The sequence below is a fragment of the Rhynchophorus ferrugineus genome, unplaced genomic scaffold (genome assembly GCF_030347505.1).
Source record: "Rhynchophorus ferrugineus isolate W39M unplaced genomic scaffold, kcgeb_rfMv2 rfM7, whole genome shotgun sequence".
In the NCBI taxonomy this organism is placed as follows: domain Eukaryota; kingdom Metazoa; phylum Arthropoda; class Insecta; order Coleoptera; family Curculionidae; genus Rhynchophorus; species Rhynchophorus ferrugineus.
The window spans coordinates 14,944,899-14,969,312 of NW_027472586.1; the positions used below are offsets into that span (position 1 = coordinate 14,944,899).

At 31.7% G+C, this 24,414-nt stretch overlaps 1 protein-coding gene across 4 annotated transcripts in view; it reads left to right on the plus strand.

Moving 5' to 3' along the window:
- LOC143199979 (ABC transporter G family member 23) overlaps window positions 1-24,414 on the plus strand; it is a 68,411-nt gene that overhangs the window by 794 nt on the left and 43,203 nt on the right. For 3 of the 4 annotated variants that reach the window (XM_076410191.1, XM_076410189.1, XM_076410192.1), the window contains exon 2: window positions 21,886-21,989. In XM_076410191.1, coding sequence (XP_076266306.1) covers window positions 21,889-21,989 — 101 coding nt within the window. In that variant the 5' untranslated portion in view covers window positions 21,886-21,888. Of the gene's footprint in view, window positions 1-21,780; window positions 21,809-21,885; window positions 21,990-24,414 lie in introns of those variants that run through there. The other variant, XM_076410190.1, reaches the window with a different exon arrangement.

The window sequence follows — 24,414 nt, forward strand, 5'->3', positions numbered from 1 at the left end:
AATGCCGAGGATTGTGGATCGGGGCCCACTTTAAACTGTAGATCCGGTCCATATAAACCTTCATTTGTAAAAAGGAAATTTTAAAACATTAAAAAAACATTAATTCTTTATTTTCTGTTTTCATTATTTTGTTGTGCACTGATAAAATCATTAGAATAAACTAAATGTTCCAGCTTTGCATCGGTATATACAGGGGATGGACAAATATGAACATATGTATAATATTTAACTATTTTTAAGGTGCTGAGTCACCAACAGCTACAGTTTCCCTCGAAATAGATTCGTAGAGATTGCAATGGAATGTTGCCTCATTCTTGTACCGAAATATCCGGCAATTAATTTAATTATGTTGGAATAATCAATTTTGTTGAGATTGTGCTGGTCAGAGAAGATGTGTGATGATGTTCTCATGCTCTTCAAACCTTTTTGAAGACTAAACATTTTTGGCTGTGTGGATAGGCGCATTATCACTTTGGAATATGATAAGACCTTCATCAATAAGTAGGTAATTCGACCAGTGATGTGAATAAGAAGGCCAGCTGAATAAGACTTGACTGTAAGAAGCAAGCAGTTTAGATCCTTTTTGTAGGAAATAATGTAAAGGATGATTCGTTGAACCATACCATATTCTTTCAATCATCAGGTGTTGACAGTGTATCGCAGCTTAGCGCTTGCTTCCGTTATAAAAGGTTTCGCAATCACAGCCCTTCCATGAACGCTAGCTTTGTGGAGATATTGCTATATTGTTTTTGTCGAAATAACTATTACTCAAATGAGTGCTGAGTTCTGCTGCCACTTTTGTTTCGGTATTTTTATGTTGTATGAACAAAATCTATTATAATGGTCGTCAGTCTCTGTGAGTTAACTTTGGGTTTCGCCCACTATTTCTCTTCACCGATGATGTTTTGTCATATTTTATGTACTACATTATACTATGCTGTCGTTGCTGTGGATACTGTCGCTCGTGAAATGTTAAATAGTATTTGTGAGTTCACACATTTAAGCGAACAAAGAGTAAAATACACTGAAATATAATCTACAAGACTTGGCATTATTTTTATCGAAGCATGTCAACATTCAACAAGATAGTGTTCATATTATTTAGTCTATATCCTGTAGAACAGTTGTGCCAGTTTAGCAACATAAAGAATTTTATAAATTCCTTTAAGAGAGCATTTCAAATAATCTACTCCTTTTCTACGATCAATGTCACATTTTTAACAGAATGTATTTATAATTTTTGAAACATTATTACAGAATTTTATTCCGTTTATTTAATTATTTTATATAATTAGTATTATATGGCGCAGGGCAGTGTTTAATATAATCTGACCAAATTTATTATTCTTTTTTTTTTGATTTATCAAAAAACTTTTATATATTAAAACCATTCGTGAACATTTGTTTTATTATTTTTACCCCATATTAGTTAATATTTGTTCAAAAATTGTTGTTTCAATATTGGGCCTATTAATTTTAAGATGTCATACTTAAAACAAGAAGTAGATTTTGATATATCATCATCATCAATCCTTAGCCGGTGCTTGGGGAGAATGTTTACATCTCAACCAATACGCTGTTGTTGGTGCCGTAGGACTTCGAACATTCTTAACTAAATCTCACCATAGTTGTCAGTCGGCTGCAGCTGCCATGGTCTCGAAAATATTAGTTTCCTATGTTTACGATTGTTTTTAATGATCTTGGCACTTTCGAAGCTGTTCGTTGTGTCTTCCATCCAAAAGGTCAATTTTTTTCGCAGAGCTCTGTGAGGAAATTGTTCACTTTTCGGCGGACCTGTCCAAACTATTGTAATCTGCGTCTCTGAATTTGTTACTGAACTGTGCAGTGATCACATCTTAAACAAATGGATTCATTTCTAATATGACCTTAAAGAGAAATATATAAAATTTGCCTTAACTTTTAGGCCTCTTTTATAGCCAGTTATAATATATAGCTTTTAAATAATACAATGAAGTTCTTTTTGCATAAGGCACATCTATTTTGTTTTTTTTGGAGGACACAATTCATCTATTCATCTATACAGTAGATTAGAATAACAGTAACGTAATGCAAAATAGATGAATGGTATATATGTTATAACTATTATATAATTTTAATATACCATAAAATTCCTATAAATAGTAATATTTTTTCTTAATTGGTAAACAAATTTTTTTTGGCGTTTTATCTTGTATGTTTTAAACTACCTCTTTTTATTGCTAGGACATTAACATAATTTTGAGAAACTTTTACTAGATAGCTTAATTTATGCTGTACCACGTAAAATATTTATATAACCATAATTCGTAATTGTTTATGTATTAGGTTCATTATTCGTTATATTATGAGATGGTAATTTAGATTTTTCCTAATAGATGGTTTTAAAATTATTTATTTTAGTAATACTATATCGCGATATCTCTACAGAACTAATACATTTTTTAAAATTATTATTCTTAATGAATCAAAAAGCTGCCCATGACATCTAGAAATTAACTGCATTAAGTGATCTAGTGTGTAAAATATTTTATTAGTTAGTTTTGTTCTAAATCTTATTATAATGTCTGTATGTGTCCTATAATCATATCAGATGGTGTTAAACGTTTTAATCTACGTACTTCATTACCACATTGCACATTTACCTGATTATCAAGCACATTGGACTGCACAATACCGATACCCTTGTTATCTAATGATAACTTGGATTTGTGCCCAATAAGCCAATTCATTTGATATATTTTAAGTCCGAGTTGTTTTTGTTTAGCAAGTATGTACTTCTTCTAGGTTAAGTGTCGCTCTAGATGCATACCAAGATATTTAGCATCCGCAACTTGGAGAAGTTGACATCTATTGATATTCACTGGTGAGCATTTTCTTCTATGCAGAGTGAATGTTACATGGGTAGATTTTGTTTCATTAGCTTTAATACGCCGTGTCTTCAGTCATAGTTGTATTTTCCCAAGGCTTATCTTTTCCCAAGGCTTCTTTTAACCATAGTCGCGGGTTCGAATTCTGAAGGGATGTGATTGTTCTAGGCAAAAGTATAAAATTCGACAAAGAAAATAATCCCAGTCACGCCAGTATCCAGGCTGGGTAAGACCGAATGTCTGGGATGATCTCGAAGTTGGTCACTCACTAGTCGGTAGGCTTAATGCCGAGGACCGTGGTTCGGAGCCCACGTTAATAGTAGGTCCAGTCCAGATAAACCCTCGTTGGTAAAAAGGAGTCTTTAAAATATATATTAAGAAAAATATCAGTCATTATTTTTTGCTTGAATTTTACGTTATTGAATCAATGAACCTACCAAAAAATACCTACATATGTATGAAGTATAAATCGTGTGTCAGTGTCGAGCAATTATCTTTAATTTGTAATACATATTTTTTTCGAATCGTAGTTTGACAATAGTGGCCGGCACTTTTAATCAGCATTCAACATTTTTAGTCACAAAATAAATTTTCGGACATATATATTTATAAATATTTGAGTACTAACAACAATGCGAAAATGAGAAAGGAAAATTTCTATGGGAAAACAAAATTGTTGTTTTTACTATTTTCCTTGAAATTATTCCATATTTTCTCACCATATAAACCTTCCCTGAACTCCTAAAAATATTGCAAAACTAAAATTAGCCGTTCTTAAGGTTTAACGGGACTAACGAACAGAATCCATTTTACTTCGAATCTCCGTCAATTATGGACCGATTTTCAAAATTTTTTTATTCGAAAGAGTGCACTTCTGAGGTGCTCCCATTGAAACCAAGTCAGGATCTGATGGGGGAAGGGGGGAAATAGAGGAAAACCCTCAAATTTAAAGGGCATGTACAAAGTTTTCGCGTGTTTTTTTTATCTAAAATAATCAGATAATGGTGTATAATGTTACTGATGAACTGATGTGATGAAAAATCATAAGTAGTTAAGTGTAAAAGCCGTTCAATTTGCTTTTTAAGCACTAACAATATCATATGACAAATGGTAGAAACATTCTAGGCAACTGTTTCTATGGTGTAACGGTTAGAACGTTAAACTCACACGCGGAGGTGTCAGCTTCGATTCCCAATAGGGGTAGCGACTTTTTTGTTTTAGTTTGGTTAGAAAATTTGTCAAATCACCTAGACTAGGAAGCGTTCCTTATATTTAAACATTGTTCCTTTCACCTCACCAAAACGGGGGCTATCCATTAAAATACTTAATGAAATAACTGCGTAATATATTAAGTAAATATCTAACACTATAAAGAGAAAAATAAAATATTAAAAAAAGTTGAACCGACAAAAAAATAAATAACTCACTAAAAAAAAAACTGAAAATTAAAAAATAATTAAACTTAGATTTTTAACACAAAAAAATGTTTTAAAATAAAATATGTACATAATAATCGTTGTAATAACTAAATAAAAATAAATAAAAAACTTATTTAACCTATCTACTATATGTATTTTATATTCTACTATATACTCACAATTTAGCTTAATACCTACCAAAACCTATTTATATATTTACAATATTATTTCAACTACTACCAACTGATCAGTTAGAAGTCGGTGCCGAGCCAAAATACTACAAAAATAATAATATAATTTTATGACATTAAATTAAAAATTGAGATTAAATTATGAACAAAACAAAACAAAATGACTGTAATGAAGGCACTGACTTCCAGTGATATTATAAATAGAAGACAGTCAATATTTAATAACCAATATGTCCATCTTTAATAGTTTCAAAATAATTTTATAAGTATTTATCCCAATATTTCTGATAGCATCTGAATTTTATATCGAAAATATATTACTAGTAGTACTGGAAAAGGTATTATAAAAAAGTAAATAAGATAAAAAATTCCGCTTTAGTTATAGGATTACATTTTAACATATTATACTCTGGCATATGAACTCCTCTGGCCTCCAAAAATTTGCCACAATTATTTATACAAAATTAGTGTTGACGCTATAAAAATAAATAATCGATGTGGTAAACTCAAGGTAACTGATGTGTAAACAATAAAGTGTAAGGTCGAACGCCCTAAGCCCCATTAATAATGTATGGAAATATTTTGTATTTTATTGATATTGAGATACAAAATAAACATTAATTAGGATATTCAAGTAAAATATTACATTATTTCTTTTAGTGCAATTAATTGTTAATAAGAATTGTCTGTTACTTTGCATGTTCTAGTATGCTTTTTATGTTTAGAAATTCCAGACACATACTGTCTGATTATGTGATGTCCATTTTTGTTGGTTCAATATCATGTTAGAGAAAAAACAGTGCGGATCAGACTCAAAATTAAACCACTGTACTGGTTAGTTGGGAGACGCTAACTTAACCTATCATCCAAGAGATTGGTATATCAGTTTACTATAACAGATGGGGCAAAAATATAGCTACCATTTTGATTGCGCGCCATCTTTGTTATGTGACCTTTAGCTTGGTTTCGTTTTAACTACTGTGTTGTGTAGATATCCAAATCATATATTCATATTTCAGGATTTCATATGCCAGAAACTGTTTGTTCTTTGAGCAAAACCATTCATCGAGCCATTTTCTACATTCTTCGAAATTGGCGAAGTGTTGCTCTGCAAGCACGTGTCTCATTGATGCGAAATGTTAATAGTCGGACGGGGCAAGGTCTGGAGAGTACGCCGGGTGTGATAATTTGTCCCAGCCAAGTGCTTTCAACGCTTTCTTGGCCGGGTTTGTTTTATGAGATGACGCGTTATCGTACTGTAAAATCACTTTACCGTGTCATCGGACCTATTCTGAATGTTTTTCGATATCAATACATGGTTCAAATTGATCATTTGTTGTCGGTAGCGGTAACTATTGATTTATATACCAGGTTTCATCAGTTCGTGATACATCACGCCACTTTGGTCCCCCTAAACATAGAGCTTTGTCTTGCGACCAAAACGGTTTGGCTTTGGAGTCGATCGGTCGGCTTTGCCAGGCGATAACCATGAATTTTTGCGCTTAGGATTTTTAAAATAAATCCAATTTTCATCACCCGCCACTACTTCATGCAGTAATGACTCCCAATTATACCTTTGAATCAGCATTCAATTTATGTGGCAATCGTCTTGCCATCTTTTAAATTTTCCCCATTGATTGTAATCGGTCGTCACATTTAACGCTTCCGACAATTGTTTTTGGGTTTAGTATTGCGTCTTCCTCTAATAACTCTTGCAGTTTCGTATCTTCAAACTTTTTCGGTATACCAGGACGTTCTTTGTCTTGCACATCGAAATCACCACTTTTGAATTTTCGAAACCACGCCCCACATGTTCTTAAGTTTAGAGCTTAGAGTTTAGCCAGCAAACAATGACCTTCAGCAGAATTTTTTCTTTCAATTAAATATGAAAAGTTATGCCGCGATGCACGTTTTCAGACACGTAATTTGACATATTTCACAAAATATAACATGTATAGTTTTGAAGCTTGATGTCAGTAAAATAAAATCACTTATGTGTTAAATCATAACATTGCATATTTAAGCCTAGCGACATCTGTTATAAAAACCGGTAATGGCTTTCCGGTACACCTGGTATCAAGAGTATAAAATCCGACTCAGTCAGACTGGTAAAAAACTGGGTAATCATATCATATCATCATGTTAAAAATGTATTAATATTTTTTCTGAAAATTACGTTTTATGGCACTTTATTATTCACTTTTGTTAGTGGAGGAAAATAACAAAATATAAAAATATACAGGTTTTATGTCAATTACACATTTTATTTGCTTTTAATGAAAGTATCACTTTAAACAATAAGGAAATTGATAAAAAATTGAAGGTGACTAATGTTACGTAAATTGTATATCTAATGAAATTGAAACATACGCATTCATGCACAATATAATATTTCCCTTTTTGCTTGTTAAATGCATTTTTTTCTGTAACAAAGATTGTATTCGATGTTGCTATACTATAATTAACTTATTTATGGACTTAATTATTGATATTGTAAATAGGTATTATTATAAAATACATTTAGCTATTATATAAATCAATCAATTTATAAAAAGTATAAAGTAACTTAGAATAACATAACATATAGTCAATGCAAAACATGTAGAACATCCCTTAATACGCTGTTGGGTAATATAGGATTTAAGTGGTGTAAACATAACCCACGAAGGGGTTTAATGGAACTTTCAGAGATTGCTTTTAAAAGAATACAATTTTTAAAAACATATAAACAAAATCAAGGAAGAATTATTATATCCATTTATATATTTAAATGAGATATGAATATTTCAGAATGGTACATTGTGTCGATAAATGTAGTGTGAATACAACAAAAGTTTATCGAAAAGGGTAAACGTTGGAATAATTATCGATTAAGTTATATTAGTCATAACATTTATTAATAATTCATTACAGACATATAGTTCTTTATTCTGGAAAAAGGAATGCTTTTATTCCTGGTGCGGAATTAGTGCTTTCTTCTAAGTCCAAGGGTGACTACCATGGAGAAATGAGCCATAACTTGTTTTTGCAGTAGTTTTAAAATCAGCTTTTAAAGAACTTGGAGGAGCCATCAGTTATTGTTATGTACAAAGCACCATATCTACCTATATAGTACTATTACTATATACTACTATTACTACTACTACTACCTATATAATACACTGGTGGGGAAATTCCCAACAGGTGCATCAACAAAGGCTGAAATTAAGGAATGGCTTGAAGTACATAAAATAAGTTTAGAGGAAATCATGTTAAAGAATGAACTATTTCAAATTGTTACTTGGTAAATATATATGAAATATTCAATTTTGTTTGTATTGAATTGTATTTTATGTAATTTACTTTTTTAGAAATAAGCCTGAGATAAGATACATGATACATGTCTTCCTCCCTATCACTGTCTATTTAATCCAATTGAGTTGATATGGGGTATTGCAATAGACATATCACAGGTCGAGAAGGTCAAACCAGAACTATTTGGATTTATGGAAAGAGGCATTGTCGAAAATAGCACCTTCGGTTTGTGTGAGCTCGATCAGACACATTGATAGAAAAGACAGAAAACTGTGAAAATGACACACATAGAAAAGTCCCAGAGCGATTTTAAATGCTGCGTTGTGGATCATTTCTAATTTATTTTTATATGAGGGGGTAGCCGAAATAAATCACTGGTTGTCGTATTACAGTTTAGTCACCGTTTTACATATTCTTAAGAGGGACTCTCTGTAAGCTCCCCAACTGAAGTCGAAATATAAACCTACGAATTTATAAGTCGCACTGTCTGGACACTTTTTTTCCTACAGAAGTGAACACTAGATGATTTGCCAGATGATAATGATAAACCGTAATGAATCTAATTTAAATTGCCTTATCGATTATTGTCATAGTTCATATTACACATTCAATTATGTTAACTTCCTTCGCGGTTTCTAGAATTTCGAACCGATATTGTTGTCTTGCTTCTTGTTTACTAAAAGTGAAAGTTCATTAAGTAACATTATGTATATTCTTTGAAATGGGGTTAGAACATACACATCCACTTTCTGCAAAATGCCGTCACAGCGATTTCATCAATTTTGACAAGGTAATTTATTTAAAATAGTAAGTAAACATATTGTCATGTAATAAGTTGTTACGATTATTAAATTACTAGAAAAAATAATTTTCAAAATGACTAGAAGGTTATAATTATATTTGAAAATTATATATGATTCTTTAATTCAAGATAATAATTGTCGGCTTGGTGGCGCAGTGGTACAGGCGATAGGACGGTCCTCCGACTGTTGTGATAACCGCGCGTTCAAATCCTGCTGGAGCATGGTCGTACATTTATTTTTGTGATTGTAAAACTTGTGATTGTCCTAGACAAGAGTGTAAAATCCGACAAGGAAAATGATACCTGTCGCGCCAGTAACCACGCTGGGTAAGACCGGATGATTTCTAAAGTTGGTCACTCGCCGGTCGGTAGACTTAATGCTGGGGACTGTGGTTTGGAGCGTACGTTAAACTGTAGGTCCATTCCAGATAAACCCATAGTTGGTAAAAGGAGACTTTAAAATATATATAAAAAAATACAAGATAATACAGCAGGTTAAAGAATACATTATGTTAAAATCTTTGTTAACACCAAAATTAATAGTCATTAATATTTATCATTATGCGGCATTAAATGTTTATATACCGCCAATGTATAAACCAAATAAGTAAAGGGCCTATCTAATTAAAATATTTTTGTTCCTTTTTAATCAATTTAAATATTAATATGTTCGAAATACGCCCAAATTGATGCCATTGGAATATATGAATAACAAAATATTTTTACATAACAAAATCTAACAGATTATCAAATAGTGATCATAAAACGTATTTACAAATTTATTTAAATTCACTTCTGAGAATTACTATTATTAAGCGCAAGTTGTACAACTTTTTATCTATATATATATTAACAGTATTCATTATTCAACAATATTCAAGTATTGATACTTATGCTGTAATAGAGAGAGACAACTCAATAGAGATCTTTGAAGAAAAGTTTCGCGTAGTCCAGAAATTGGATGGTACTATGATCGTCATTTGAGGAATTTGATTGCTTAATTTAAATATTTAATGTCAAATAATAAATTTAAATATGCATCGGCATCTGTAAAGAAAATATTTTGTTGTGAAGTTGGATTTAGTAGTTAGTTGGATTAGTTTCTTCTCATAGAGCATACAATTGACAGACAAAGAAAGGGTATATGAGGTCGTGACTGAATCATGCGTGTCGGAACAACTGGAAAGTGCCACAAGCGGGAATATATAGCGAGAATTTGTTTATAATTTTTAGATAAAATAAATAGAATTTATAGAAAAATTTATTTTAATTAAATTTGTTTATTTATAAAAATATATCCATAATAATAACAATATAAATACTATACAATATTTAATATTAAATAATCTAAACTTATCTGACAATTAACATTTAATAAATATGGAAAATTTTTCATTGATTCAATAATATAATTTTAAAATATACTGTAAATTTTTTGTTCTATTGGAATATGTGTATGTGAGACATTAAATATTATGTATGCAAATTATATCCCCTATAGTCAACATTAATAAAAAATCCATTTTCGCAATATTTCATATGAATATACATGTAATTTGATTTCTGAAAACTTATTTCCAAATGGTACATTGATTTTGCCTTAAATTTAAGTACTAACACTTTAATACATTAGTATACAAAATACATTGAGATATATAAATTATTATTTATTTTTACACTAACAGGTCAATTGAAAAGTTCCCGGCATACCATAGTAAAGCAATTTTTTTTTTGGTAAAATTAGTTTTTTTTATTCAACATAATTCAACATTCAAGGGTAATACATTGATTATAGAGACCCTCCAAGTGTTCGATACAATTTTTGTAGTACGATTTGTCTTTTGCTTCAAAATAGGCCTCAGTTTCGTCGATCACCTCTTCATTCGACGAAAATTTCTTCCCAGCGAGCATTCTTAGGAGATCTGAGAACAGGAAATAGTCACTGGGGGCCGGATCTGGAGAATACGGTGGATGAGGAAGCAATTCGAACCCCAATTCATGGATGTTTGGCACGGTGCAATGTCTTGGAGAAGCAACACTTTCTTTTTCTTCTAATGCGGCCCTTTTTCGGTGATCTCGTCCTTCAAACGGTCCAATAACGCTATGTAATAGTCGCTGTTGATGGTCCTTCCTTTTTTAAGGTAGTCAATGAAAATTATTCCATACGCATCCCAAAATACAGACGCCATAACCTTGCCAGCCGACTGTTGCGTTTTCCCACGCTTTGGAGCGGGTTCATCGTGTGCAGTCAAGTTTCATCCATTGTCATATATTGACGCAAAAACTCGGGTCATCTTCAAACACTGCTCTGAATCATCAGCTCGTCGTTGTTTTTTTTTAAGTGAGCTCGCGCGGCGCCCTCTTTACACAGAGCTTTCTCATACCCAAATATTTGTGAATGATATGATGTACACGTTCCGTTGATATCTTTAGAGTGTCTGCTATTTCATTCAGTTGCAATTTACGGTCATTTAAAATCATTTTGTGGATTTTTTAAAATGTTTTCGTCGGTAACAACCTTTTTTGGGCGCCTACAGCGTTCACCGTCTTCGGTGCTTATTTCACCACGTCTAAACATAGCATACCAATCCTTTATGGTTGATTTTTCTTGGGCAGTGTCCGGAAACTCGGTATGAAGTCAAGTTTTTGATTTAACTGTATTTTTTCCATTCAAAAAGCAATATTTTATCAACACGCGAAATTCCTTTTTATCCATTTTTTTTCACAATAACAAAAGTTGTTTCAGTCAAAATGCTATAATTCACAAACTAATAGTCCGACAGCTGTTAAATTTATGCACACATATTTTTAGCGTTAGGGCTAACTAAAAACATTTGGATTTAATTCTAGTAGCGCCATCTATGTGTCAGGCTGGGGACTTTTCAATTGACATGTTAAAATTCTCGTACTTAACAAATATGAAAAAAATTACATTGTCACAATAAAAAATACTTGAAATGGGAACATAGTTACATAACTGAATAATATAATATGCTTCTGAATTCGCTTCTAAACATTTTATTACCTTGTATTTCATTGAAAGCTTGTAGTTGATCTCTGTCTAACTGTTGATCTATCCATATTTAGATTTTACAGTGCAGATTTTTTTATTTTTGCCCTTTGAAGTTCTATTGACTCCTTTCATTTATCAGAACAAGAAATGCTTAATTATTATATTTTTTAACAGTTTTCTGTTCGGTCGTTTAACGTTAGTTAAACGGCGTTTGTTTCGGCTATTAGAGTCTAACGTGGGCTCCGAACCACGTTCCTCGGCATTAAGCCTATCGACTGGCGAGTACCGACTTAGAAATCATCGCAGAAGACATCCGGTCTTACGCAGCCTGGTTGCCGGCGTGATGGGAATCATTTTACTTGTCGGATTTGACACACTTGCCTAGAACATTCACCAATATTAAGCAATTTGGATTTAATATATGTCACTGTTTTTAATGTATACTAAGTTTTACTTATAACTGTTCATGTCTTTGGGCATAATCCTTAATAATGTTTCGACAGTTTCTACCTTCAGCTGCTTTGTAGATTGTCGTTACGAAAGTAACATGGAGCATCAAAAATACTCCGCGCTACCTTATTCTGGAATCTTTTTATGATATTTATATTACTGTGGATGGTGCAACACAAATTTTGAACACCATAAGGCCACACTGGTTTCAAGATGCTAGTAAAGTAAGAGTTTATTATATATTGACAGTGCTGACAGCTTTAGTTCTTCACTTTTCTTTAACATGTGGCTCATTTAGTATATTATAATAAAATGCGGCATCAGAATGAATTAGTTATAACAATATATAAGTATAATTAACAAACAATCAATCATGCTTTTGAAGACCAAAATGAACAATTAATTTTATATAATGAGACATTCAGTATAATGCCGTCAGGATAAATGTATTTATGCATTTTTTCCATAATTTAAAAATGTTTGATTACACCAGATGCTTTTTTTATGCATATATAATTTTTTTATGTGCAACCATTAATTCATTTTAATACATATTATACAGACGCTTTTTTAATATTTAAAAATTCTCTAGTTATCGTTCAATATAGTACTATAATAGTAATAACTGGTTTAATGTAGTAAAATGTATTAGAACTACACGTCCAAAAGCGATAGAATTAATTTTATTTCATAGGCTCATGTGTGCCAATATGCGTGGAATATAATTAGTGTTGGGAACTATCGACTGAAATTGACTATCGACTGTTTAGCAATTGAGTTCGTTTTACTATCGACTGTTTCAGTCGCTGTTTTTGGTTCGACTGATTTTACTACCTTTTACTTTGGTAGTTTTTTTAGTAGTTTGTAAATAACAATATTTTGTATATTAATATGGCAGCATTTTGGAACAAGAAGCAATAGGACAAGAAGATTAAAATTGTAAAATAAAATAGTAAAATACTTTTGACTGTTTTTATGCAAATAATAGGTCATATTTCATCATTAACACATATTTCCGCTCAATAATAGAGCATTTACATCATTTCATTCAGATCATTTAAAATTATGTCATGGATTACTTTTTTTTCTATGATTAGGTTATGTTTAATTTTTATATAGTATTTATGGTTATTGTAAATCTTTAGTTTTTGGGTTTTTGTTTATGTTCTATTGTATTGTCTATATTTATTATAGTATATTATTTAAAAATGGCACAAATTTAAAATTAACACGTAGAATATGATAAAACATTTGTGACAAAACTTCTGTTTACCATAACACACATACAAGGCTGTAAAAGTTTGATAAAATGACATTGTTTACAAACAACTTTGTTTACAAAATGACATTGTTTGATAAAATGACATTGTGTCACTTATCTTTAATCTGGTAAAGTATCCCAACAACTATTTGAAGTACAAATCAGATATTTGAAATCAGATATTTGAAATTGGCTTTTCATAATCTAACCATGATGGGATTAGATTGACATTTGTTGAAGACTTGTATTTAATTAATATTTTTCTTTATATTTTGAGAGTGTGGCCGTTCAATAGTGAAAAGCAGTGAATATTCAGTGAGTTCAGTTAGTTGGCATTCGAATCATGTAGAAATATTTACTGGCTTCATGCACACTTGTACCACCAAACCAGTGATTTTATATTAAATATTATTTTCTTTGTTTGGCAACTAAAAAAAAAAACATTATTAGAGACTATATACACTGTGAATACATTACCGATCATACTATACTGGCTGGTTGTCAGATTTAATCACATTTTTCTGTCTTGGAACGAAAATACACGACTTGTTTGCACTTTTTACCGATGTATATTACATTAGGGGCACTCACACAATCAATACACGTTAAAATGTCTAATTGTAACATAATATTATTAATATAATATATAAATAAGACCTGTAGCGGGCATTTAAAATTTCACTATTCCTTTTTTCTATTTTTTTGCAGAAATAATCTTTATTCCGGGTAAAGTAAATATAATCTATCCAAAGTTGGTGTGAACATACATCATTTACGTTTATGACGTCAAAACCTCGCAATGTTGCCGTATAAACTCTGATTTTAAACAAAATTTTAGTTTAAATAAAATAATGAAACAAAAAAGTTATCAAATATACATAATTTAATTTAAGATTATAGTACATATAATGCATATATTATCAAATATTTTAAACTAGAGTTAATTATACAACCACATTAATTTATAGGTTAGAGTTGTTTTATTATATTTACATTGAACTCTTTTCCTCATCACCCATGAAGTAGAGTTCTAGGTGCTCTTTTTGTAATGGTATCCCCCTGGAGGCTTAATCCACCTAATTAACAATTCTATATCTAAGTAATATATTTTACTTTTATTAGATAGTCAAGTCATTTTGTTATCACTGTATTTTTTATTTCTTCTGCTACTACCTGTGTACACCATTCTTGATAAAATTAGTCACTAAAGTCCCTCTAATGCATTTGCTATATCTGCAAAATAGTTACAATAATTACAACTTATTACTGTTACTGAACAATTACACATATTCATCAGTAAAAATGTTTACTTCTCTAACGAATTTTACTGGCAAAAAGGGGCCTCTATTATCTTGTTCTTGTTCAAAGTAACTATTTAGAGACGTTTTGAAGAATTTTGCATACGTTTGATAACCGGACGACTTTGGCAGGCTAGTTCAGTTACACGTTGGAACTTATCAGACATCATTGTGTCTCTTTTTAACTATATAAAATGAGAAGGAAAGTATTGCTTAAAACAAATTTACAAATTGCAGCAGACAATACATTAAACATCTTGATGACGTATGTACAAAATTTCTTTGGATAGACTATAATTACTTTTATATACTTTTTTTATATGTATTGCACAAATATATACTTAAAGTACTTTACGCTTAAGTACTTTATGTAAACGTAATGTTTCATTCAAATATTAGTCTCCATATTTATTTTCTTTCAGATTACCATTTGTTTGGATCGATAATACATAAAAAAAAGAAAGTTTGCATCTTGACTTGAATTTAATTAAATTTTCAGGAAATTGTTTATAAAAATGACGGGGATTTATTTATAATGCCATATTATTTGATCATAAATAAATATGTATTTTACATTATACATAGGATTTGTTTTTTAAAATTTTTTATTACGTTCGTTTCTCTTTTTGATGATGTTGAATTTACATCTATTTGTATATTTCTATAGAGCGTCCGAAAATTTACCGAATATTTGAATTATATGTTAGGTTCTTGATAATTTTTTGACTTTTTTCCATCTTTCTGGTATTTATTGAGAGAAATTGGAACAATATATATTAATAAATATTTTCTTTTCTCATCTTTCTGGCAACATGCTCATTTGGTACCAAAAGAACGATGTTGATCCGATCATCGATCCATTTTAGCATTTCTTCAGCATTTTGAAGCTGTGTACCTATCAAACCATACTGTATTAATTTGAACAGGTGGCAATCAGAAGTCGCTGGTCTGGTAAGTACACGAAAATGGCAGAAGCTGCCATTCAAGCTGCAACAATATATCCTTCCCAACTTTTTCACCGTGTGACCGAGCAAGTTTTTTTTGCAATAATACGTCATCAAATGTATTCAATTGAGGTCGGTAAACATCTGCAGTAGCAGTTTAATTGGGTTTTAACGTGTTGTAATATATAACATCTATTCTTAATTGCTAAGCTGTCTAAAAGTTTTTTGAGAATCTGAGCTGGGTTTTCCTTCAATAAGCCTCAAACTTAATTGTCTCACAGTTTTTTGGTCTTGGTCATTCTTTTTAATTTAAATCAAAATCACTACTTTTAAAGCATTAAACGTAAAATCGAGCATTGGGATATAATGGAGCGGCATCACCATAAGTTTCTAAAAGTTTATAGTTCATTTTGGTGGCAACTCTTTGAATTTTTACCAACCGATATTGATATAAATATTTTTAATGGATTAATGATATCTGATGGTAACATTTGTAAATGTACATTTAACGCATAGCGTACCCTTTTTTGGGCCATTTTTACCACTGCCGCCTTGCATCGAATTCATTGGGATCAATTGTACATCCGCTAGTAGGGTAAGGTCCTTGGAAAATAAAATTCTCTCGGTCGAATTAGAAATACCTGATCAAAACCATCCCCTTTATTCAATCAGTTGCAGTTTTAAAAAGTGGAATTAATAAATTAGGAGTAAAATAGTACAGTGAGCAGAAAGATAAAAAGCTCTAGCCTAAAATACTAGCTGAAATTGTCAGTTGTGAGCAATCAAGGCAAATTGAAGTTTGTAGCGTTAGTTTGTGAATCGCTGGTGCTAATAATACAAACAAAAGAGGTCCAAAGGCAGTTACACTATGGGAGTTATCGAACAGGTTTTCCAATATCACTAGGAGAATACAATTTCAAACACAGATAGAAAAGTTCATATACGTTGATGGTCCTTATATCAAGAATTGGAGGACATAGTTAATAAAAAGTTGGTCCTTCGAGTCCTATCAACAATAGAGATATCAACAAGATCATATACAGATATCGCATATGAAAATATATGCATGCACCTGAATACAATCAAGCATCTGTTTCTGTTTAAGATTGAAGTATTTCAAATGCAGTGTTTGAGGCTAAGTGTTGAGACACCGATTGCAAAGGATTGGTCATCTTTTCGATGAAAGGCGCCACCAGCAGCTCCTAAAATACGTGGATTAACAGGATAAACAAAATATTATCAACAGAGGCGAGCTTTGAGGAAGAATATTCGAGGTCCTGTGACATCAAGAGCAGCTGCATTTGTTAAGACGTGGACACTTTTTCTGAGCATCGCATGGCAAAAATATGTTTTGATTTATGTAGAGATGGAATCTGTGCTATTAATTTGTTTAAAATATTTCATTCGGAGATAAGGAAATTAAGATTTGACTGAAGAACAAAACAATAAGAGTGACCGAATTATCAGTTACATGCTAGTCGCTTTACGTAACGCATATGTTTCTAAAAAATTGAAATGTTAAAAAATTATCGCACTGATTAACTACAACATAACTACTTATAAATATAGGCATATAGTATTTTAATACTTAATATACATCAAACATCTCTTTATTAGCAGATGGTTAATGAAGGACGTACCATAGAGAAATCGGGCACAGATGCAGCGCAGTTTACCTTTATATGAATTTTTAACAGCTTGCAAGTATAACGGGTTAATAAGTGGCGCTGTTTCACAAGAAAGATATTTTAAACGAACATCTAAAATTAAATTTATTGACTGAAAATCTCTTTGTTTCACAATTTTGCATCAAGGTTTAATAATACACTGTAGATTACAGAAATGTAATAAATACATGTGAAAGAAACGTGACTGTTTATAACAATGAAATACAGTGAAGCACATGTTCATTTTTTTGCGAGAATTTTTTTTTATTATTTAATTAATATATTGTTACTAGTCGTTTCCGTCTAAGATACAATTTGTCTTTATGCTAATTTAAATCTAGGTATATAACTAGGAGGACCCATCGGCCCTAACTCAGTCTCTGGTGAAATAATGTTTATACATGTCACTGCTGAATTTTTTAATATATGCACCTCACTACACAACACTATACAAGATCATATGGTTTGATTCTTTTGAGTCTGTGTCCTGTTCTGGTGTTATCCAAAAGTTGCAATATTTCAATATTAGTATGAGAATGGAGTCTTTCCTCATGCCTCCTTACATTTCTCTTGATTTCTTGACTGACCGGGGGTATCTGAAGGTCTCGATCTAGGTAATCAGTCCTATATTATTTGGGTGCACCCACAATACCTCTCAGGACTTTGTTCTGAAAAATTTGTATTTTATTAATGTTGCTCTTTACCGAACATCCTCATAATTGAACTCCGTATGTCCATATAGGTTTCAATATTTGCTTATATAATAGCATTTTATTATGTACTGATAATTGTGATTTTCTTCCAATTAGCCAGTACATTTCCCTATATTTCAATTCCAGTTCTTTTCTTTTCTTCTTTATATGTTACTTCCAGCGAAGTTTTGCATCGAGATTCATTCCGAGATATTTAGCGTTGTTGCTATATGGAATGATAGTGTTATTTAAAGTTATTGGTGCTTGTACGGTCTGTTTATAGGTGAACTGTACATGTACAGATTTACTTTCATTAATTCTTATTTTCCAAGCTTGTGTCTAATTATTTATATTGTCACTTGCCTGTTGTAATTTTCATGAGGCTTCTTCACTATTGTCTCCGACAGCTATAATCGCAGTATCATCAGCAAATGTAGCCATCGTGATATTTTCCATTTTTGGTATATCACAAGTGTAAAGTAAATAAAGCATTGGTCCCAGTACACTTCCTTGTGGTATCTCTGCTTTAGCTTCTTTTATTGTAGAGTAAGCTTCTTCTTGCTTGACTGTAAACATTCTGGTTGTAATGTATGATTTTAACAGTTCAGTGTGTTGTTTTGGTAGTATTTTCTGTAGTTTATGAACAAGGCCTTCATGCCAAACCTTATCGAAGGCTTGTGCTACATCTAAGAATATAGCTGAGCATACTTTTTGATTTTCGTAGGCTTTTTCAATAATATCTGTTACTCTGTGGACCTGGTCAATTGTTGAGTGTTTGTTAATAAACCCAAACTGGTGTGTTGGTATTAGGTTTTTTCTCTCTATGATCGGTTTTATTCTTTTCAACAGGAGTTTTTCAAAAACCTTAGATATTACTGGCAGCAGTGATATAGGTCTATAGGATTTTATTTCGTTTGGTGACATCCCAGGTTTTGGGATCATTATAATTTCCGTCATCTTCCAAATGTCTGGGATATGTTTTAATCTAAATGCTGTATTGATTAAGTTGGTGAGTTTTATAATTCTCTTTCTTGGTAGTTTTTGCAGTAATTCTCCTGTTATTAAATCGTAGCCTGGTGATTTCCTGGGGTTAATGTCAGTTTTAATAACTTTGGTTAACTCTTTCGGCGTGACTAATTCAGTCATCGAATTTTCAGCTTCTATGTACGGTAAATTATGTTCAATATTAGCTTCGTTTGGTTTGAAAGTTTTCTTCTAGATATCCAGCAAATGCTTCTGCTTTTTGGCGATTGTCACGTGCCCAATTCCCACATAGGTCTTTTATAGGTGGACCTGCGAGAATATAATGCAGAACTGCGCAAATTTAAACAGTCATGTGATTGAAATAGTCACATGATTGGAATGGTCGCTTGATTGGTATATTCATCTGGTATCGCTTACAATCGTGTTGTGGCCGCAACTTTGTAAATATTCATTAGTCTTATGAAAAAGTAACTTTGAAATGATGGATACTTCAATATATTACGAAATCTCAAGATGTGGTGAAGTAAAATTTATAAACTACTTAACGAAATACGTATAACTTTGCGGTATGTATATATGGTTTTTAGGTATTATTTGAAAGATGAGCAACGTATCAAGATGTAGGCGTACTGCTATTGTAAACATGCAGGTGTAAATACGAAAATGGTAGTAGAGCCTTTCAACAATTTGTTGAAAACAAACCACTAACAAAGAAATTGTACAATAATAATAATAATAATATATACTAATGTAATAGTAGAAAAGGTAATGGATATGTTGGAAGAGCTTGTGGATAATGAAAAATGGATTTAAAAGAAAAGAAATGCAAAATAATTATATAGTAACTCAAATGCAGATAATTAGAAACTTGGTGTCTATTCAACATCAATGATATGTGTTATAAGTTCTTTCAACATATCTAGGAATGTTACTATCGTTGCCGTATGGTATTTCCATGGTCATATTCTATATACCTATATTCTTCGGATGGCCAGCTTTCTTGAAGTTTTGGATACATATGAACTAATTTGGTACTTTTTCCTTTATGGATTTCACACGTCATATCCCTTAATGTTCTTAATGATCATGATTTAAAATGATGTTTATCCTTCAACTAATATTTATATTTTTTATTTTTTTTGATAATGTTTTTATTATAAACTTTAACATTGTTTGATAATAAACTTTAACAAATGGAGACTTGTAAAAAGTAAAAATAAATCTATATTACCTACATTCTGATGTGGAAATGACTTGAAACAAAAGTGAAATATAAAATAAATCTATATTACCTACATTCTGATGTGGAAATGACTTGAAACAAAAGTGAAATATAAATAATATAATAATATGATATTGAAATAAACTTCATTTTATAATATTTATTTCATCTTTATTTTTAAAATGTATTATTTTTAAATTCGACACAGATTTGTTCAAATGTATATTGTATGACTCAAGTCTTGTTTTATTTAATGATAATCATATGTTTATTTTAAATTAAATTTATATTTCTTTTATATTTCTCTTTAACGAGCTAATCGCTAACATTTTGCAAAGCATAAAGGAATATCTAGATGATATTAATCTTATAACTCTTAAAATGTTATTTTTATACAAGATACACTTTTGTGTTTCCTATTTTTTCGATGTTTCTTTACTGGATTTTCATATGAACATACCGGACAGACATTGTTGTTGTTTGAAGCGTTATTTAACAAAATTTTCGCTATTTTCGATATCTGCAATTAAAGGAATTGTATTCAACACATTTAAGTATAAGAAATGCTAAAAGATATTATTATACAGCTTTGCTAATAGGCGTTGAACGGGTTTCAAATACTTTTTACATTGTCTTCTGGTAAATTATTCTAATAGAATAAATCATAATTATCCTAGTTATATTATAAAAGAACAATGTAGAGGGTAAATTAACCTTAAAATTTAAACCTTACTCTGCATAAAATATAATATTCATAGCTATGTATATTTTAACGTTTCTATTATTAATAAAAAACTTGCCACAACACTACTGTAAACAATGTCACGTGACCATTCCAATCATGTAACTATTCCAAATTCCAATCACATTCCACCGTTCTGTTAATTGTACCCCCTCTAACGGATTTAAACGAATTTTATAAATACGCATGCACTGTGTAAACCAATGAGAATTTAGCCAAATCGAATTTTGGTGCGACTATAAATCGCATTAAAGGAAATTCATACATTGCAAGTCTGCACATTAATCTCTAAAGTACTAGAACACAAACAGGGATTTACATTAATTAATCTTCGTTTAATTTTTGTAATTATCTATTTACAGTTTATCCATACGCTTGTGTAATAAAACTTTTAAGTAAAAGTGGTTTTCAATTTATACTCCAAATAATAAAAATGTTTTATTAGCTAATTTCCGGTATAATCATGAATATATTTATGAATGTATGTAAATTTAGTTACTAAATAAATACTATATAATAGAACTGTTTCTTCGATTAATGTTTTCTAAAACTATATTTTTTTGCACCCAAATAGTTGATTTCATGTTGCTAATATCTAATAATATAACAATATTTTACACAACATCTAAATCGTTTACGCTATTATTTACCAAATCGTTTTGTTCAGGAGGATAAGAGAAATATCACGGATGAATTATAAAATTTGAAGTGTAAGACATTTACTGAACCGCGACAAAACATTTTGTGCAACTCTGTTGTGCGTTGCAATAAAATCTTTTGGCGTGGTAAACCAAGATCATTTCACATATCAGTACAAATGTTAGCTTACGGTAATTATTGCATATAAATGACTTCCAGTAAAAAAGCTAAAATTGTTCTGTCAAGGTCAGGAACAGCCGCCTGTGTATGGTATGAATCGATTGAAAAATCCTTTCTATAACACCAGTACGAAAACGTTTTTAAGTACATAATGACATAGACAAGAAAAACCTGTCGTTTGTTCAATCGAAGCTTTATTAATATCTCCACTATTGTTGTAGGAAATGGATCCGAATGCAGCCGTTTGTGTCAGAGATTTAGTGAAGTGTTATGGCGAAAAACGGATTTTAGATGGATTATGTATGAACGTAGCGCGAGGAACCATGTAAGGAATACCAACATTTCTATTAGTTATGTTAAGAATTAATGATTTTAGGTAAAACTGGTACTAAATAGTTATAAATCTATAAAATTATTGTTGAAATTAATTTTATTTTTAAACATTGTTATTCTTGATTGATATATCAGGTCTCTTAAAAGAAAGTTTATATTTAGTTTTAAGATTTAAAAAGAGAAATTGTGTGTTAGATTAATTTTTGTTACGCGTCAAAGCATACGATTTGGGCATTTATATTAGGATTTTCCATTTTAGCGATATTTATTGATATATTGATGTTAACGACAGAAAATAATGTTTTTATTTATTAATTACACAGAAACACAATTTCTTTTTATTATTATGTTGTGTTACTGTTGACGAGTTTATTCATTTAAACGATTAATATTATAACAAGTGTATAAAAGAAAAAACAAAAATATAAAATATATACAAATCGATACGCATGGTGAAGAGAATTATGAAATAAGTTGAAAATGATTTAGTAAATCGTATGTCTGAATAACTGATAAGAAATTTACCATTCTGTTTGATCTGAGCTTGTTCTGTGAATGTTTTCTTTGAACGGAGATTTCGCATTTATGAGTTGGTCTCTGACGAAAATCGCTCGTCTTCTTAATTTGTGGTCGGATTCTTGATTCTGATTGTTTGACTGTAATGTTTCTTGGCACATAGCTGTTCGATTCACACACACTGAACTTTTGTTTGCTTGGATTTTCAGTAGAAAGATGTTCTTGCTGATTTCGACTGAATTTAGAAATAGATGGGCCTGTGAAGGCGCTTTAATTGGGGTACAAGGACCCATTTTCGGGGAAAGGGGGGATGTTCGTAGGTAGTCTGCGGCGTTATCGAAGCGGGAACACCTCCGACATGGATCTGATGTAGATGTTTTCGGATAGGGCTGAGGTTGTGTGAAAATTAAGGTTCAGGGATCGTACGAACCGTCTTACTTCTGGCGTGTAAGTTTTGCGATGAATTTGGATATTCCTGACAAACTATTTCCCGTTCAGAGTTTGCCTGAAAACTTTGTTTTGCCCTATTTGAAGTTTTTCCACCAGTTCCGACCCGACAAACCGGTACCAGGTGTTAGTTCCGTATAAAATAACGGATCTAATTAGTAACTTGTAAAGTAAGATTTTAACCATAGGAGACAATTTGTTTTTTCTGCAGATGAGAGGGTTTAGAACTGAAATGATTCCATAGCCGTTGGAGATGGTTTTGTTGATGTGTATCAACCATAGGAATCTACGGTTGAATATGAAGCCGAGATATGTGGCTTATTGTCGTCATGGAATTGAAACTTTTTCCACTCTCAACTAGTTGGCGCAAGTGTTCCTATGATTATGGAAAATTATGGCCTGGGTTTTCCGGGGGTTGATTTGTAGCCTCCGGAAGTTTAACCATTGGATCGTGGTGTTTAATTAAACTTGTAGTTTCCTTTGCGCGGTGTCTACGGAATGGGCACTAGTGAAGAAAGCTGTGTCATCCACGTATTGACGGCATCCACGTATTATCTTCATCGGAATGTTTGACATAAAGAGATTGGAAAGTGCTGGAGCTAGTGGGATATCTTGTAGGACACTTGCTTTAACTGTTTTTGGGCTGAAAAGTGATTTACCGGGCGTAACTTGAAAGAACCTATTCGATAAAAAGAACCGCAGTATTGCTGGGTTGGATTTGGCTATTGTGCCAAACCTTGTCAAAAGCTTATTTGAGATCTAGAAGAACCAGCTTGTGTGTGGAGCTTGTGTTTGTTATTCATTGCGAAGTGGATTTCTGCAGTCAACCTAGTGGTCTGACGAATGCAAGAATATTTGGTTTTGAACTGGTGTAGTTCATCCGGTTAAGTATATCCAGTTGAGTTATCCGGTAAACCGATTAAGAGCGAATAGAATAGCACTTTCAATAATCTTGTACATTGAACAGAACAGGCTGATTGGTCTGTAGTCAGATTCTGTTGCCTTTTTTTGGAATCAGGACGATGTGTGCGTGTTTACAGAATTTTGGGAAGTGTTGCAGTCGCATTATAGAATTTATGATGTTCATGTGATGATGTTATTATGTTATTGTTAATTCCGAGATATATTATCATATCCGGGTACCTTCTTTGATTTGATCATTTGATTATTTTCTCCAGATTATTGGCCTCTCTGATGACTGGTGAATGTCTTTTTTAGCCTCTCTCGTTAGGCTTTTCAAAATCCTCCAGATGTCCGCAGGTGTATCAAACCTTTGACTGAAGAGAAATGTGCCCCACTTCTCCTCTCTCCAGACCTTGACTACCTCGCGGACTTACCTGGATGTCTCGTTTGCCTCCCTCTTATCATCTGGGTATAGAATAGCACGAACTCTTCTTTGGATACACTGATATTTGGTGGCAGTGAAGTATTGTAGTTGCCTTGTGGAAATGGAA